General features: G+C 52.5%; 8 protein-coding genes across 8 annotated transcripts; 5 read left to right on the top strand and 3 right to left on the bottom strand.

The window, feature by feature from the left end:
- Positions 1–771: 771 nt before the first annotated feature.
- Positions 772–2,455, top strand: N7468_002824 (uncharacterized protein; the record flags this gene model as incomplete). The annotated part of the gene is made up of 2 exons (XM_058472121.1): positions 772–1,052; positions 1,120–2,455. 2 exons carry the CDS (start codon positions 772–774, stop codon positions 2,453–2,455), a joined length of 1,617 nt encoding a protein of 538 aa, XP_058335262.1.
- Positions 2,456–3,338: 883 nt separating this feature from the next.
- On the bottom strand, positions 3,339–5,081 carry N7468_002823 (uncharacterized protein; the record flags this gene model as incomplete). The annotated part of the gene is made up of 1 exon (XM_058472120.1): positions 3,339–5,081. One exon carries the CDS (start codon positions 5,079–5,081, stop codon positions 3,339–3,341), a length of 1,743 nt encoding a protein of 580 aa, XP_058335261.1.
- A 1,146-nt stretch (positions 5,082–6,227) lies between these two features.
- On the top strand, positions 6,228–7,023 carry N7468_002822 (YidH family protein; the record flags this gene model as incomplete). The annotated part of the gene is made up of 3 exons (XM_058472119.1): positions 6,228–6,525; positions 6,587–6,870; positions 6,931–7,023. 3 exons carry the CDS (start codon positions 6,228–6,230, stop codon positions 7,021–7,023), a joined length of 675 nt encoding a protein of 224 aa, XP_058335260.1.
- A 248-nt stretch (positions 7,024–7,271) lies between these two features.
- Positions 7,272–8,131, bottom strand: arp2 (hydroxynaphthalene reductase arp2; the record flags this gene model as incomplete). The annotated part of the gene is made up of 2 exons (XM_058472118.1): positions 7,272–7,309; positions 7,363–8,131. The coding sequence occupies 2 exons, from the start codon at positions 8,129–8,131 to the stop codon at positions 7,272–7,274; spliced, it is 807 nt and encodes a 268-aa protein (XP_058335259.1).
- A 566-nt stretch (positions 8,132–8,697) lies between these two features.
- Positions 8,698–9,320, top strand: arp1 (scytalone dehydratase arp1; the record flags this gene model as incomplete). The annotated part of the gene is made up of 4 exons (XM_058472117.1): positions 8,698–8,749; positions 8,804–8,859; positions 8,897–8,906; positions 8,953–9,320. 4 exons carry the CDS (start codon positions 8,698–8,700, stop codon positions 9,318–9,320), a joined length of 486 nt encoding a protein of 161 aa, XP_058335258.1.
- Positions 9,321–9,460: 140 nt separating this feature from the next.
- Positions 9,461–10,531, bottom strand: N7468_002819 (alpha/beta hydrolase; the record flags this gene model as incomplete). The annotated part of the gene is made up of 2 exons (XM_058472116.1): positions 9,461–10,066; positions 10,133–10,531. 2 exons carry the CDS (start codon positions 10,529–10,531, stop codon positions 9,461–9,463), a joined length of 1,005 nt encoding a protein of 334 aa, XP_058335257.1.
- A 1,017-nt stretch (positions 10,532–11,548) lies between these two features.
- On the top strand, positions 11,549–13,207 carry N7468_002818 (phosphatidate phosphatase App1 family protein; the record flags this gene model as incomplete). The annotated part of the gene is made up of 2 exons (XM_058472115.1): positions 11,549–12,544; positions 12,605–13,207. The coding sequence occupies 2 exons, from the start codon at positions 11,549–11,551 to the stop codon at positions 13,205–13,207; spliced, it is 1,599 nt and encodes a 532-aa protein (XP_058335256.1).
- Positions 13,208–13,766: 559 nt separating this feature from the next.
- On the top strand, positions 13,767–17,065 carry N7468_002817 (uncharacterized protein; the record flags this gene model as incomplete). Its single annotated transcript, XM_058472114.1, is given in 4 exon segments — positions 13,767–14,075; positions 14,132–15,985; positions 16,000–16,878; positions 16,901–17,065. The coding sequence occupies 4 exon segments, from the start codon at positions 13,767–13,769 to the stop codon at positions 17,063–17,065; spliced, it is 3,207 nt and encodes a 1,068-aa protein (XP_058335255.1).
- Positions 17,066–17,369: the final 304 nt, after the last annotated feature.

The following is a 17,369-nucleotide window of genomic DNA, read 5'->3' as shown; positions in this document are numbered from 1 at the left end:
TTGATCAGATTCCATGCTCCCCACCTTTCCCACCAACCACCAACCACCAAATAAATTTCAATGATTGAATTCTCTGCTTTCGGGAGCTCGGAATTAGCTCCCCTAGCTGGCTTCTCTGAGATAGCAGCTCCCCGCGTTCGTTTCAAATTTGGGGCACCGGCGATCTCGAGTACTATTCGGCCACGTGACCTCGCGACGTTTCTTGTTTCTGACGTAGCTTGGGAACTCCAGTCATGAAGAGGGACAATGGATTTTGCGGAAAGAAGCTTAAGACGTACTGTCAGTCGGAGAGATAGCCTTTATCTCGAATTTATGAGGACTAATTTGCCCGTAAAGCCCATTGCTATAGTGCGAGTAGGATTTATTTTGATTCAGCGCCCACCTGGGCATATAGTAGCAGGATGTATATGTATATATCAGGTACAAATTTGTTGGCAGCCAGGTATTCCTCACCCTGTATTACTAGTACTACTGTATTTCGTATTGCTATCACTGTAAATAGGTGTGTGAGAAATCTTTCTTTGTTGCGAACAGGGCGACTAGAGACATAAGGACTATCAAGTATCATCTATGGACATGAGAATTGCAGTATTGCAGGCCTCCGGCTGTTTTCAGGCCCGTGTTATCGATAGGACCGGGCTTTTATTTTACCGGTGTCTGGATCGCTGACTCACCAGAACTGGAGGCCCAGGCGGGTCCAACCCGCGCCCGGAAACTGTCAGTGGGATTGGGCCTCGTTTCCACTGGCAACGCTTCTGCTGCGCAGCCATCATGGATCTTGCCAGCCTGACCAGGCCGGCCATACTCAGCCAGTGCGTACGATGCTCCAGCTCGCTGGCAGCTTTGGAGAATGAATGGGCGAAACTATCCAATACCTATTCGATCCCTGTCGGCTGGCAGAGCATCAATCTACAGCGCATATCAGTCTCGTCGGACAAGAGGCAGATCCCGCAGACCTCAGAAATGATCATTCTTCGTGGGCGCATTATTCAAGAAGTATCATGCAAACTGTGCCAGCAAAAACTGGGAGTCTTGTGCATGCTGGATGATGGGTAAGTGGCCTGGATCAGTTGTTCGCGGGGAAACATAATATACTGATATATTTTCTTCCCTCCACAGCCCAAACGTGCTTTGGAAAATGACCAAAATCTCCTTCCGAGAAATTATCACTATGAGAACCGCGGAACCTGTCTTCACCGAAGCTGCCCTCGAGCGACAGCGACCAATTCCGAAAGAACCCATCCGCCGCGGCCGTACCACTCACAGCAGAGATGCAGCCCTCATGCCTTCTGGACTAGATCATTCCACCACGTTGGCTCCGACCATGCAACAGGAAATGCATCATCAGGGACGCAGCATTGACCAGATCTCGAGTTCGGTAAATCACTTGCAGGACACCATGACCGACCTGAAGCACTCATTTAACTCCCTCCGCATCGAATTGAATGCGCCGACCCGCCACATGGGAGACAGCAGAGATGGACAAGGGCATGGGTTTGATATGATCGCGACCGTGTTGAAAGAGCTCAAGTCGAAATCCGAAGAGATCGAGAAACTGAAGTTAGAAATTGAGGCGTTGAAGTTCAAAAATCGGTTTATGGAAGACCGCAAGCCGGGCAGCCCTGAGAACCTGTCAGTCATGGATGGTGCGGTTCCCGTGAAAAGCCCAGAGATGGTCCAAGCGGGACGAAAACGTGCGTGGCCTGACGCTTTCTCAAGCCGCCACATCCATCCCATTCCTGATTCGTTTGGCGAAGATGATGGGGACGATGATTTCTCCATAGGTGACTTACCAAGTCATGCCGATTTGCTGGTGATCCGAGATACCGAGGGCGCTTCCCAGAGCGTATCACAGCCTCACCCAGCACCTTTATCCCCGAATCCTCGAGTCGACCCTCGCGATCACAGTGTGCTCAATGGGCGAGACCCAAACCAAAGTCCAGCAAAGCGACTTCGTCTCACGGCCGGGAACACCTCGGCGGAGCTCCCTGTTCCTGAGAAACGACGACCTGGTCGGCCCCGGAAGTCCACGAGCCAGCCTACCAACCCTCAGTTTTCGGAGGGGTCAAACGCCGCTTCGGAAATCGCAATGGAGGCATCTAGTACAATAGTGCCTATTCAGAACTCGGCGTCGAATCACACACAGGATGCAACTAAAGGAGCCACGCAACACCGCCGCCGCAGCCGGAGTCGGCGAAGTATGCACTCTCAACCTGGAGGCGGACCGGATATAAACGAGAGGGATGAGACCGTCACGATTGAAAGAGCGCTCCAGAACGGGCATGATCGAGGTGAGAAGATTGAAAAGCCAAACAACGGTAATTCGAGCAACGTAAGCGGTAAGCATTCACACACGACAGAGACAGAGGAAGAAATGCGCAAGGCCAAGATTGCGGCGCGAGAGACCATGACTCGCATTGCCATGCAACGCGAGGAGGCCATGGAGGCGGACTAATCCAATGTTTGTCCAAAGTGATCCTGTATCACATGAACAACTACAAGACTGATATATCCTGGAGCTCATGAAGGTTGCTTTCGATGTTTATTATAAGGATAAAGATACCCCAGCACTCGACTTGGATCTGTCTAGGTAACCTAAACTTCCATACTTTCGGCACAGCTACCCTGTAGCAAATCACCGGAATGTATACCATCTGTATCATTATCGAAGTATCTCTGGGCAATATTATCATGACTAGAGACCGCGGGCGTTGCCCATACCGGCGTCGTAAACCCCCATGTACTGTAAGTATAGTCACAATTCCTAACCGTTAAGCCTCAGCGGTTTTTAAGTTGGGGCCAAGCATAGGCATGTCACAAGACTGACCCCCTTGGTAACACAGAAATCAATCAACGAATAAGAATGTCAACCAGCCAGGGGCCCCCACTATCGCGACCAAAGCCCATTCCCTGTCTATCGTAGATACATGCAGGGAAGCTCAGCATACCGATAGGCTAGATCAGATACGACATGGCTTTTCGGGTCAAATGAGCCCCGATGGAATGATGGAGCAAGGCCATTTACGCTTATTGTAATTGATTCACGCAGGCAAGGGCCTCCCAACCGCGCCCATCCGGCCAGAGACCTCACTAGCAGCCCTCGCGTGAGCTCTCATCCGCCGGAAATCAATTCTGAATAGGGAGCCCAATAGAACCTCGAAAATCTTACAAAAATGCGTAGAGTAGTGACTGATCTAGAGACTTGGAGAAAATGCCGTTGATTAAGTTTCGCACAATTCAGATACATGGGTTGCAGGTCACCGTCCAGATGTCATCACTGGAGCTACGAGATGTTAACGGCATGCCCTGATTGCAGCGTGCTCAGTAGCCTCTAGGTGTCATTGAGCTGCGCCAGGAGTAAGATGCATGATCTCAGCAACCTCCTCGTCAATCAGAGGGCCGTGATAATCTTTCCGCGCGCGAACCCAATACCAGATCCCACTCAGAATCAGAACCCCCGCCGTCACTACGATACTGTAGTTCATAGTGGTGTAGTCAACGTGGGCTGTGGGAGGCCAGACACTCCAGAAGATCACAAACAGCATGTATACACAGGCATACGCATTGTTAAGAGTACCCAAGATGCCAGGAACCTTCCACGGCCCCCAGATCAGCGGAGCTTGCGCAATTTCGAACTCCAACGGTCGCTTGACCTTGTCTTCCGAGGTGTTGCGTTCGGGGCTATCAGGAGGAGCTTGGCCAGGGGAGACTTCTTTACTGGGGCTCTTAGGGCGCACTAGGGCAGCAGGCTTTTCCAGGGCAGAGGGGTTGGCGCTAGCGGCGGAATCTGGCAGAGCGTCGAGCACGGTGCCATGGGGCAAGACATGGCCTTTGATGCGATGGTAGAGAAGGAATGCGGCGGGCAGGAAGTAGGTGCCGTAGAAACCGGTGACAGTTAGGGAGATCACGTCGTTGAAGGCGGTGGTAGATCCAATGTAGATCAGAGTCAAGGCACAGGCTAATCCGCAGACTACGGAGACGGCTATGATAGGGACTTTGGTGCTCTTGTGTACGCGCTTAATATAGCGGGAGAATGGCAGACCCTCGTCGCGGGCGAACGACCACGTCATACGCGATGCCGTAGTCGTGATACCTGTACAGCAGGCCATGGTGAGGACCATGATGATGGCTGTCATGAAAGACGCCCCTGCATAGGAAGAGGTGGTGTCGTAGAATATCTGAATGAAAGCGAAGCCTGTTGCGGAGTTCAGAACCGAGTCAGTATCGCCCAGACAGAACAGGATAGTGAGCATCATGGCCAGCCCAAGGAGACTGTTCAGGGTCATGCCGGTGATAATCGCCCGGGGGATCACAACCGCGGCGTTGGCAACCTCTTCCGCCATGTGCACACTTGCATCAGCCCCGACGAAGGTCGCAACGTTCCCAATAAAGCCGACGCAGTACGATAGGCCCTGTGTGGGCCAATTGCCTTCGTTCAACGCGGTGTGGAACACATAATGGGCCGACTTCTTGGGTGCCAAGGCAAGCAAGGTTGCCATGATGGCGATGAAGCCGGCCAAGTGTAGCACAAGGATGCCTATCTCGAAGCGCGGGAGAATGTTGGGCAACACCACGTTGATGAAGAAGGTCACAACCACACTTGCCCAGGCGAGCAGGGTATTCTGCCATCGCTGCTGCACGAATTTTAGGTCATTCAGTATGATGAGCCCCTCGATCATGGTGCCCAAGAAGATAGTCTCCGTGGCGATCGTGGCGATCCATGCTAATGTGGTGAGCCACCCAATGAGATAGCTGGAGATCTTTTTCCAGCGCATCGGCGCCAGCATATATACCCAGTAGTACTGGCCGCCGGCGATGGGGGCCATCGAGGCCAATTCCGAAATCACGGTATAGACCGACAAGGTGGATAGGCAGGCGATGATGTACCCAAAAAAGGCCCCCGCGGGGCCACCATCGTCGAACGCCTGGGAGAACAGGGTCACGACCGTTTCCCAGGTAATGAGTTCAGCCATTGCAAATCCCACAATGGAAAAGAAGCCAAAGCGCCGCTTAAGCACCTGCTTCTTGCCCAGCCGGGCCAAGGCCTGCGTATCGTCCGGCTCGACATGATCAGTCTTCATGATGTTTTGTGGGGGGTCCAGGACGATCGAGCACGGGGAAGTGGAGAAGCGGCGCTTATGCACCACCGTGCATTCTTTATGGAGATCTGAGATGGATTCAGATACGCAAAAACAAAGAAGTGGGCGGAACAGGAAGGGGATTCTTTTAAATGTTTTTTTTATCCACTACCCGAGGCTCGTTTTTTTTCCTTTTTTTTTTTCTCATTTTCGCTAAAGTGCCATCTGGGGCTCCACATCTACCGATCCAGCTAGCGCCCATCGGATGACATGAAGCTGCCTGGGGAGAAAATTGAGACTGTCGAGAATCCCCTATTCGAGGAAAGCGAGTCCCGGTGCATTTGGAGCAGGATCCATGGCGTATCTTCATTCGGATCTGGATTCCCAGTTTGGCTTGTTATCGAGACATGCTGCGTGACCGTGAGGTCGTCTTATCTCTGTCGAGCGGGGTCAAAGTCTTCAGCAGGTTCAATAGGCCCAAGGTCGTTGCTTCTGTCCAAGGGCGACGGATAAGCGCGTATCTATCGCCCCCAAAGTGACCGCGGACGAAACCGCTCGAAGCAGGTTGCCCAAATGCCTAAGACCGAAGACTGAATACCAAGGCCTGGTATCACATACTGCAAAGAAGGTGCAGTTTTCCAGACTTCGTGGTGCCTATTCTTAGACTATATATGTCTCCGATCCCCATAGAGTTGCAGGCATTAGGCTCCACGTAGATCGTCGACAGTATTGAAGGGTGGATGACATTAGAATTGTAGACCTATGATTGGCGCTTCATGTCAACATCGCGAGGGAAATGATGCCATCGGGAATCCGCTGTTCTGATTGGCCCAGTAGGAACCACAGGCGCCCGTCGAATTCAGATACAGGCGACCTCTAGAAATAAAGGCATTCCTAGTCAATTCTGTGTCGCGCTTCTTCTCTTCTTCTGCTGCTGCCCCTGCTGCGTCCTCAGAACGAAAACCGCAAGATGGACAATCCCACGCCCCCGGGACCCCGGACCATTGCGGGGCTGCCCGGACTTGGCCCTTTTCGGCTTGAACCGATCCGGACAGTGAGCTCAGACGAGACCGGAGTTCCCTACGAGGATTGGATGCCATGAAAGTCCTGCGGGCATTGCCATCTGCCTGAACAATAGTCTCTCCGACCATGTCTTCGCTGGAGCGGCCTTCGACGGCCATTGTCAGAGACTCGTCTCGGCCTGAACCCGCGGATGACCAGCTCCTGGAACTCCACCAAATCCAAACACACGAGGATGACGAGTTCGCGTACTCCTCCCCCTCAGCCTCCTCCGGCGACGATTGTCGTGGTGCCGTCCGTCAGATCACACGTACGACAACCCAGGGCTCGCAACGCGGCTCCTCGGGGCCGTGGCGCAGATTGTGTCGATTCTGGACTCATCACGTTACCCTGACCGTTCCACAAAAAAGCAATCGAGATCACCTAGGTTTGTGAAGAGTGGCGCCCCTCCAAAAACACAAGAGCAGCACGATTGACGAACCATGCAGCGTTGGAGCGTACATTCCTGGCTTATATTCGAACGTCGGTGGCCATTGCGATGCAAGGGGTGGTGATTGCCCAACTTTTCCGCCTCCAACGATCTCCGATGAAGGAAGACAGGCTCAAATTTTATGATGTGGGGATTCCGCTCGCTGTCACTTGCCATGCGGTGGCCGTCGTAGTAGCCTTGATCGGCGCATATCGATTCTGGAGGCAACAAAGTGCTATTTCGAGGGCGAAAGTACACGCTGGTGGGTGGGAGTTGAATTCGGTGGGCATTCTTCTCTTTGGGGTGAGGTCCTGCTTAGGAGAAACTGCGGCACTCAGCAGCCACTGACTGACTTTGGTCTAGATCATCCTGGCCACCCTTGTCCTCACCGTCGCGATAATCGTCGAAATCGAGAAGGCCTCAGGTTCTCTTCTCCGCCGGCTTACAAATCGATAATACCCAAACCTTGGAAGCCATCAGCTCTATGATAAGTTTCACCCTGCGACGCGATCACGACTTTGAAGGATAGATGTACATAATGAAAAAGGAAGGCAGTTCCGTGGGTAATAGAAACATAGTGTTTAATATGAATATACGCAGATGGATTGATGTGACAAATTATCCACATTATCATACACGGTTGCTATGAACTTCTTCCATCCGGAGCGAGGTTACTGTTTGAGCGCGGCTCCTGATCGCCTCGCTCAAATACTAGAGCCCCCGTTAAGGGGAATGGTCTGGCCTACATGTGGCGATTAGCAGAAGTTTGACACCTAGTGGGTTTTGCATTCTTACCGTTGATCCATTCTCCATCCGGACTGGCCAGGAATGCCACGACGCGACCGATGTCCGCGGGAACGGCGCATCGCTTGAGAGGGCTTCCGTTGGCCAAGGCAGCTTCGACATCCTCCAGCGACGAATTCTGGTCGCAGCCTGGAGCATAGCGCCAGGAGTTCTCCAGCCACATGTCGCTCTTCACGCCGGCAGGGGCAATGGCGTTCACCGTGCACCGCTTCTTGCCAAAGTCGGCCGCAAAGCAGCGAGTGAAACCCTCCACGGCGCTCTTGCTCCCAGCATACAAAGCGTGGCCGGGGACACCGACACCCGCGGCGATGGACGACATGAGCACCACACGACCGCCGGGCTGGAGATAGTTGTACGCATTCTTGGCCACGAAGAACTGAGCCCGCGTGTTCAGGTCGAAGACTTGGTTGAAGTCATCCAGGGTGGTGTCGGCCAGCGAGACGAATTTCTCTGTTCCTGAGTTGGAGACGACAATATCCAATTGTCCAAAATGCTCAACAACTTGGCGGAAGAGGCTCTCGATGGCGTCCAGCTGGGTCAAGTCTGCTTGGAATGCAGCCGCGGAGACTCCAAGCGACTTGATCTCTTGGACCGTCTTCTCCGCGGACTTGGGGTCGCGTGCGTAGTTGATCGCAACGGAAGCTCCTTTCTTTGCGAGCTCCAGAGCAATACCGGCTCCGATTCCTCGACTTCCACCAGTCACCAGAGCGATTTTGCCGGCAAGCTCTGCCGGAGCGACGGAGGTAGTGGGTCCAACCATTGTAGAAGATTGGGCTGTAGAGATCGAATATGCCTTCGTTTAGAGTAAGGGCTGAGCTGTTCGGACACGAAAGAACGAAAGGAAAAAAATGCAGCTGTCGAGTCTTTCTTTCTTGTCTGAGATCCCCTATGGGGATTAGTTATATCACGCTCAACTCCTGGACACAGGGTATGCGTTGTGCCTTTCGCCGGTTTAGGATCATGACCAGGCGCATTAGGAAAATGGAGATGTACACAACCTGTCGCTAACCCCCCCTGATCCGGCAGATACTCGCCTCGTTCGAGTTCTTTGAGGAACTGATCTCCAGCCACGCGAGCTTCTCGGCTGCCGGATGCGGAAATCTACTCCAAGATGCACCACTCGCCTCGCCGAATGTTGTATCGCCACGTTCCTGTTGCATTCGCTGGATCCCTCCCCCTTTCAAGAGTTGCCTTGGATCCGGCCCGCATTCGGGAGTCCCTGGGCCAGGCATGGCACGATCCACAGATCTACGGCGCCGCCTGTCGCTCTTAAGCATCACCAGATATTCCTCGGGCTATACCGTGAATAGTAACAACGAAGCGAAAATGTCGCCTGCGGTGAAGAATATGGAGCCTAGCCTGGATATTAGCTTCCAAGGTGTGTACTGACCAAGCCCTTGAGGTCCTCTGTGCAAGCTACTGACCGCTACAGACTATTTGGCGCTTTCTAAACTCGTCTTTGACTGGGCTGATAGCTATGACTCCAAGGTTTGCCCCCCTGCATCTCATATCCAATTCTCGCCAGGCTAATGATGGTAGGATTGGACCGCCTACGTGGCATAATTGCTCCGACTCTGACAGTGGACTACACGAAGATCGGCCTTCAAAGATGGGACGATATGCCTGCCGACAAGTACATGGCCCTGGTCACCCATCCCGGCTTCTTGGGTGACCCAACGGTCAAGACACAGCACTTGCTGGGCGAGACCTGGTGGGAGAAGATCTCCGATACGGAAGTCATTGGACACCATCAGCTACGTGCCGCCCATCAGGTATACACTGATGCTGACTTGAAAGAGGTCAAACTGCGAGGCCATGGCCATGCTACCAATGAGCATTACTACCGAAAGGTTGACGGGGTTTGGAAGTTTGCTGGATTGAAGCCCGACGTACGGTTCAACGAGCTGCGTTTTGAGGACGTTTTCGCGGGTGTCGGAGATGATGTCTGAACTGAGTTTTCTCGCTTACTCTTATTAGGGGTCTGGCAGTAGTACCTTAACGGCTCGGGTAGCAGGGGCCTGCCCGTCTTGGACTGGATATAGAACGAATCTATTTGCCTGACTAGTCTATGGTACCTTCTAATTATATCTTACTTCCAAAATGCCTGCTGTAGGGCATCGCACATGAGAGTAATGCATCTTTTCCCTTCGGACAGGGCACCATCCATGGCAAGGAATGGATGGGGCATTCCTTTCATGACCTGCAGATCCACTGTCACCCCGGCCTTTCTTAGCTTTTCGGCGTACTGCTCGCCCTCCGTCCGCAACACGTCAAGCTCGCCCACCATAACCAACGCGGGCGGCAGTTGTGACCAGTCATCCGTGTAGAAAAGCGGACTCGCTTCTGGGTTGGTGCGGTCCGCATGGTTTGGCAAATAATGGTCCCGGTACCAGATCATCTTCGCCGCGGGCAACGCGGGAGTGTGCTCGTATCGACGATACGACTCGTTGTTCTCCACGGTTGCTACATTATCGGTGACGGGGACCGAGAGTAACTGAGCTGAGAAGCGTATTGGAGGCGACAGCGTCAACGCTTTGTGAGTCATAATGGCTGCAAGATTCCCGCCAGCGGAGGAACCGCCTGTGGCGATCTTTGACGGGTTGATCGACAAAGCCGCAGGTCCTTCGGAGACAAGCCAGAGCAAAGCTTCCCAGCAGTCGTGTACGGCGGCGGGAATGGATTTTCGGGCGCCAGTCTAGAACCCTAGCATGAGAACAAGCATGCTTTCTTCGAGCGGACGAAGCACTCACCGATAATCGACCGTTACCACGACACAGTTGCCGCGGACGCAGAGATTCGAACACACCACATTCTCTGTATCAATGTTTCCCAATACCCAGCCTCCACCATGGAAGTATAGCATTACCGGCCAGCCGCCCGCGGGCGTTTCGCCCTTGGGCGTCATGCAGCGAACGGGAACTGGCGGGCCCTCCGTTTCTCGCCTCTGCACCGCGAGATCCTGAGTCTTTCCCACCTCGAGCATCGGACCAGCGCCAGGGATCAACGCCCCGCTCGTCCGCGAGGCGGCCACCGGTTGCAGGTGAACCTGCTGGTTGTTGATCACATGTTTGTTGTAGAAAGCGACATACTCGGGGTCCAATAGATCCTTGACGGATTCATGGAGCGGGTAAGGGGGTTGCGTAACGCCGGGAATTGCCATGATGAGGGTGTGCAGAGAGAAGAGTCGATTCTGAGACTGATTGATAGAAGAAGGAGCATTCAGATCCCACGCAGAGTTTCCCCACGTAAAGATTCCCCCACGCGTCAAGTGGGATGTCGGTTGGAGGCCCCGTGCGGGGAAGACGATAACCCACGATAAGCTGAATTATGGCTTGTCAAGGTACGATCGAAGTGAACAGAACTGGCCGAGTCGATCGGAGGAGATCTGCCCAGGTGGCTTCTTGATCTGGATCTGGCACTCCTTTCTCGCCGAGCATTCCAAGCCTTTCCCCCCCTGTGGATGGGCCGCATGTCTGGTCCGATCATCTCAGAATGTTCCTACTTAACAGGTTTTCCACTCTCAATCTACAAAACCTGCCTTTCGGCTAGCCCAGAAGAGTATACGCGTTGAGCTTTGCCAGTAGAGCCATGGTATCTTACATCTCATGTACTCGGAAATCCTATTTCTAGGCCACGGAGCTGGAGGTGGAAAGAAAAGTTTTAGTAAGCGGCGTCAGGATTGCGGCGGTACGAGTACCAAGCAAAGACAAGCATATTTTAGTAGCAGGGAAAGGCTGTGCGCACAGGTACCAGTACTAATCAAGCAAGAACTTGAAGTATCAGTCGAAGCCCTTGGATTTGGCTTAAGTACTAGGAGCTGAATATCTTGTCCTATGTACGCTTAAGAGTATCTGTGGATGCTACTGTTCCGAGGTTGTGCTTATGCATTGACCCCAAGGGGCTTACCTGTCAGGAATAGTCTAACGGCCAATCTTCAGAGTGACGCAGAGCCATGGTCCTGAAGCCCCAGGGGTCTAATTTAATCTATTGTGGAACTGGGAAACCGGGCAACAGCCTATCGGGAAGGCTCCACCCACTCCACTGACGTCGTTTCATCCTTTTACTTGTTGCTGGATGATCGCATGCCTCTTCTTAAATGCTGGATGTCTTTTCACTCTCCTCACTTATTGAGGTTGCGAAAGGGAATATACGAAATTCGAGCCGTCTCTTGTTAACAATGAATCGGCCCATCACGCGGGTGTTAACCCACGCCGCACTACTGGCATCTGTAGCTGCGATTATTCCTGCGCCTACGGCGTTCTCCAATACTGCAGATCAGATTGCGCCCGCCATCACCCCTTCCCCAGTTCAGAATGACCCGTCCAGAGTCCTTGGCCGAAACATCCTGAGTGATGTTCAATCGGATGTCGACAGCGTACTTTCCGGTCTTGGGTCCGGTCTGCCCTCCTGGGTGGCATCGGGAGTCCCCAATTTCTTCCAAGGCTTCCCCACCGGCGACGCTGTTGTGAGCTCTCTGGGGTTGAATCATGAGCAATTGGATGCCTTGCCCACCAACGTCCTGAACATCGACCCATATGCCAATTGGACCAACTCAGGCTGGAACGTGCGATTCCACGGGAATGTCTATAAGCAGCCAAACACTTCTGTGTCGGACTTGAACAAGCTCGCAGATGTTTTTCTCGTCAATACCAGTATCTCGGACCTGCCCAAATCAGAGCAGGTCCAGGCACGCAACCTGACAGCGGAGATTTTCGTGGTCCAACAGCCTCATGTCGCTGTGAATACGATCCACCTGGAACCTGCTGAGAGCCAGGGCGCGAGCGGACAGCCAGGAGGTGGAGGATCCGCCAACACGACAGGAGGCACTCAAGACGTCACTTTGCCGTATAATACCACCGTAGAGGGTGATTTCGATACCTTCGTTCCCATCAAAAGCAATGGATTGACGGCAGGCAACAAGACCTCCGCGATCCAGAGACTCAATACCCAGGTGGAGGGCGCCAGCATCGGCAACTCGACCGCGTACCTGGTGCCACCGACGGGGCTCACGGTCATTTCGGATATCGACGACATTCTGCGGGTCACAAAGATCTATGAGCCCAAGCAGGGCTTGCTGAATTCCTTTGCTCGCCCATTTACGCCATGGGAGAACATGCCGGACATATACCGAAACTGGTCCACCAGCCTTCCCGATCTTCATTTCCATTACTTGGTGAGCCCTCTCCCCTCAATTCATCCCGGAAGGAATGCTGATTGCTAAATTCAAATCTAGACTACCACCCCTGAGCAAGTCACTCGGAATTACATGCAATTCATCTACACCAATTATCCCGGCGGGTCCTTCGATACGCGCCCCTTAAACTTCAGTGATGTCTCGGCTACGCTCTCCATTCGGAAATTCCTACTGCAAAAGATCTTTGAAACCTTCCCCGAACGCAAGTTCATTCTGGTTGCTGATACCAGTAACAGTGATGTGATGAAGGACTACCCAGAGATGGCCACCGAATTTCCGGGCCAGGTTCAGTGCATTCTCCTGCGCAACACATCTGGAACTGACACTGGAGACAAATTTCCCTACGACACGTCGGGATTCAAGAACCTCAATCAATCCAATTACATGTTCTTCTTGCACCCCGACGATCTGACCAACTTGGATATTGGCAGTGGCCAATGTTACAATCGCTCCATCCCCCAGAATCTGACGTTCGGATACCAGGGGCTTCCGTTCGGCGTGGGTGACCACCCAACATCACTCAATGGGTCTGCCAACCACACGGCAAAGGGTGGCGCTATTGGGCTTTCGCAAGGAATGACGGGCACAAGCAGCTTGGTGACCGTGGCCGCCATTGTGACCGTGGCATTCTTGTTCTTGTAAAATAACGCGCAGCGATACGAATCATGGTTTAGTCTACGAATAGTTTCAATCTGACAATGATACATTGCTCAGAAAGAGGGGCTGATTCCTATCTTCAAATTGTATATGTACAAGTAAGCCAGGTCCACCCGAACCGCCGAAGATATAGGGCATAATGATCCCTATGTACTGGCAGCTCAAGGGTACATGACCAGCACATGTGGGGATCCTATAGATTCCCCGCCGACCAGTGCGGGGGATATTTATCCGACGTCTTCGGCGGGTATTGAACCCTCCTCATTCTCCAAATCTGAGCATCGCGGGACATTTCAGGGACGAGAGAAGTACAGGGGGCTAGAAAATGGGATGAAAGATCCTCCTCCTGTTAATCCAACCCCGAGAGATAATCGACGAGTGCCGAGTAGGTTTTTCCGGCGTCTGGAAATGCTGCGCCGGATAACCGGGAATCTACAATTGCCGACTCGGAGAACCACCGATCGTGAAACTCGAGCAAATGGCATGTTGGAGTATTTAACAACTACTGGGCCCCCCGGGTGTCCGGGCGTAGCAGCCCGCAAGAATGTCCACATTAAGTGCAACCACGTCCACCCGGACTGTGCAGCCACCGCAGGCACACGCAAAGGCACAGGATCTTGCGACTCGCCTCTTGAATGGGACTCTCCACGCCAGTTATCCACCCGTGGAAAAGTTCCTGACTATCGACGGCTTGCTCAGGTCTCATGCCGAAGAGCCAGATGCGGGCCAAAGGCCCTTGATATGCTATCCGATTCGAGGCGCGAATGACTTCGAAGAGCACACAGCGAAGGATCTGGACCGATATACAGATGTCGCAGTTCAACATTACATGGACAATGGTCTCCCACCGGCAGTAAGCTAAACACATATCTGGAACCGTGTTTCATACTCCTCTAATATGTCTATCAGGATCCGTCCTTGGAAGAAGCGCCGGTGGTAGCCCTGTTAGTCGGATCAAGCTTCGAGGTCATCGTGACCTTTTTTGCATTAAACCGAATGGGCTATGCGGTTTTATTTCTTTCCACTCGGTTGCCAGGCGATGCCCTTGCCCGCCTGATGAATATGGCAAAGAGTCATCTTATGGTGGTAACTCGTCAATATAGAACGACCTTTGGAAACATCTGCAAGGAACGACCTGGCTGTCGCGAGTTCCCCATGCTGCAGAGAATGGATTGGTTCAACCGTCCAGCACCCGCTACTCGTTTTACTCGAGACACTGCTGACCTAGTCAAAGAAAGCCAGAAGATGGCATGGATCTTGCACTCGTCTGGAAGCACCGGCTTCCCCAAACCCATCTTTCTCACCAATTATCAAGTCTTGGCCAATTATCGGAAGAGCTTCGGCCTTCGTCTCTTCAACATTAGCCCTCTTTTCCACTCGCATGGTTTGATGGAGATTATGCGGGCGTTCTATACGAGAGCGACCGCCTACATTGGAAACCACTCGCTTCCGGTAACATATCAAACTCTATATGACGCTTTGGAGGTTGCAAAGCCAGAGCAGATCAGCGCCGTGCCCTTCGTGATCAAGCTGTTAGCCGAAAAACAAGAAGGAATAACTGCCCTCGCTCAAGCTGAGCTTGTATTATTTGGTGGCTCGAGTTTTCCCGATGATCTAGGCGACAGGTTGGTCTCACAGGGAGTCAATCTGGTCGCAAACTACGGTGCCACGGAAACGGGGCAGATAATGACTTCGTTTCGAAACGCTGGAGACACCGAATGGCAATATATGAGACTGCACCCCCCGGTTGCGGACTTTACTTTGATGGACGAAATATCACCCGGTGTTTTCGAATGCGTGGGACTGGACGGGTTGCCTAGCAAAGGCCCTTCCAACTCCAAGCCACCATACAGCGAGAAAAACCCTGCAAATAGCTTTAGGACAGCTGATCTATTCACAAGACACCCAGACCCCAGGAAGAGTAACTTTTACAAGTACCTCAGTCGCTTGGACGATCGGATCACTCTCGTCAACGGAGAGAAAGTGCTTCCGATTCCAATCGAAGGCCGCGTGAGAGAGGAAGAGCTTGTTGGCGATTGTGTCGTCTTTGGCTTTCAACGAACCGTTCCAGGGGCGTTGATCTTCCGTGCTCCTGGGAAGGCAGCGCATTTGAGCGATGAGGAGTTCTTGGAAAGGATCTGGCCTGCGATCGAAGCAGCAAATTCGCGAGCCGAGTCATTCTCTCAAATTCCCAAAGAGCTCGTGGTGGTCAAGGGCGCTGATGTCACTTATCCGAGGACAGACAAGGGCACCTGTATTCGCGCCCAGGTCTATCAGCAGTTTGACGAAGATATCAAGGCTGCGTATGCAGCCTTTGAGGGGAGCGGCGAAGCAATTGGGTCTCTTGCTCTCAGTATACCGGAACTGGAGACCTGGCTCATGTGTCGATTCCATGACGATTTGGATGTACCCTTGGAGAGTGTCGACGCCGACATCTTCTCAGCTGGTGTTGATAGCCTGCAAACAACCCGGATTTGGCGATCCATCGTGCGTGACATAGACCTGGGAGACCAGGGTAAAAGTCTCTCTCAAAACATCGTCTTTGAGAAGGGGTCTATTCGCGCTCTTGCAAGACACCTCTACCAGATGCGCAATGGCGAAGAAACAGACCAGGAGGATGAAGTGCCAGTTATGAGAGAACTAATTGAGAAATATTCTCGTTTCGCGCATCATATCCCCACCCTTCAACATCAGCCAGCCGCCGAATCGGTCCTTGTCACCGGTGGGACTGGAAACCTCGGAGCATTTATCATTGCAGAGCTAGTGAAACGACCGAGTGTGTCTGCAGTCTGGGCTCTTGTCGAGCCCCAGGGCAAGCAAGTGCTGGGGCTCGCATAACAAAAGCGTTGGCTGACCGGGATATAGCCCTGACTGATGATGAAGCCGCGAAGATTCGAGCACTGCCCAGCGACCTTTCTCAGGCGAACCTGGGATTGGACAACTACATTGTTGATCATCTTCTGTCCTCTTTAACGGGAGTCATACACAGCGCGTGGGCCATCAACTTCAACCTCGGAGTCCGCTCGTTTGAACAACAGCACATTCGAGGCACATATAATCTCATCAACTTTTGCCTCCGCTCCGAGCTTCCCGTCCCCCCTCGCTTCTACTTTTGCTCTAGTGTGAGCACTGCGAGCAATACGCCGAAGCCTGCTTCTATCCCCGAGACTATGGTTGAAGACTTAGCACATGCCCAAACCACGGGATATGGAAGGTCGAAATTGGTCACAGAACATATCACTCGGAATGCCATGCACCATGCGGGCATTTACGCGAGGGTATTGCGAATTGGTCAGCTCGGTGGCGATACTCGTAGTGCCCGATGGAACGATACAGAGGCTATTGCTTTAATGTTCCGCAGCACTTTGACGACAGGTTCTCTTCCTGCTTTGGAAGAAAGACCCAGTTGGCTGCCGGTGGATCAATGTGCTCAGGCCATTACGGACATCTCCCTCACCACGACATCTAGCTCTCAAGAAGAGAACCTTGTTTACCATCTTGTCAATCCACATAGCTTTAGTTGGAAAAATGACCTCTTGCCAGCTTTAAAGAAGGGATCCGCGTTGCCCCCTTTTGAAGTTGTTTCGCCACAGGAGTGGCTAAAGAAGCTGGCAGGAAGCGACCAAGATCCAGAGAAAAAATCCCAGCATCAAATTGTTGGACTTTTGGCAATCTAAGTATAGTGGCCAGAATGGAGGGCAATCCGAAAACGCCGGGCTTGTGTTTGAAACGAAACGCACAACACAAGATTGCCCCTCCCTTGCTCTTGTCAAAGATCCGGTTGCAGAGGGGTTGATCCACCGGTATATCAGCGTTTGGATGTCACGCTGGACAGACCAATGAGATATAGGAGCAGATATTACTAGTATGAGTTATGAATGAATGAATGCAAGAGCCTACCCCCGAGCTCCCTACACAGTACAAGGCAACAAAGCCTCATTCAACCGTAGAGGGTCCGTACTTTTCAAGCCTCGACAATAGTCATTGTTTGCGACAGACCTTCAAGTCCCTACTTGTATGGGTTCTTACTGGTATGGATAGGAGAAGCTGAGGACCAAAGTCATTGGGGTGCCGCGGCATGCGGGTTTGAGCTCACTTCAACTCTATAGTCACATTTATATGCAAAAACAACCAAATGATCGAAACC

This window comes from Penicillium chermesinum (assembly GCF_028974085.1).
Source record: "Penicillium chermesinum strain IBT 19713 chromosome Unknown utg000002l:1.0-5270490.0:1.0-5274688.0, whole genome shotgun sequence".
Classification (NCBI taxonomy): domain Eukaryota; kingdom Fungi; phylum Ascomycota; class Eurotiomycetes; order Eurotiales; family Aspergillaceae; genus Penicillium; species Penicillium chermesinum.
The sequence above is the reverse complement of the archived record's forward strand: the minus strand, read 5'-3'. Positions and strand labels throughout refer to the sequence as shown.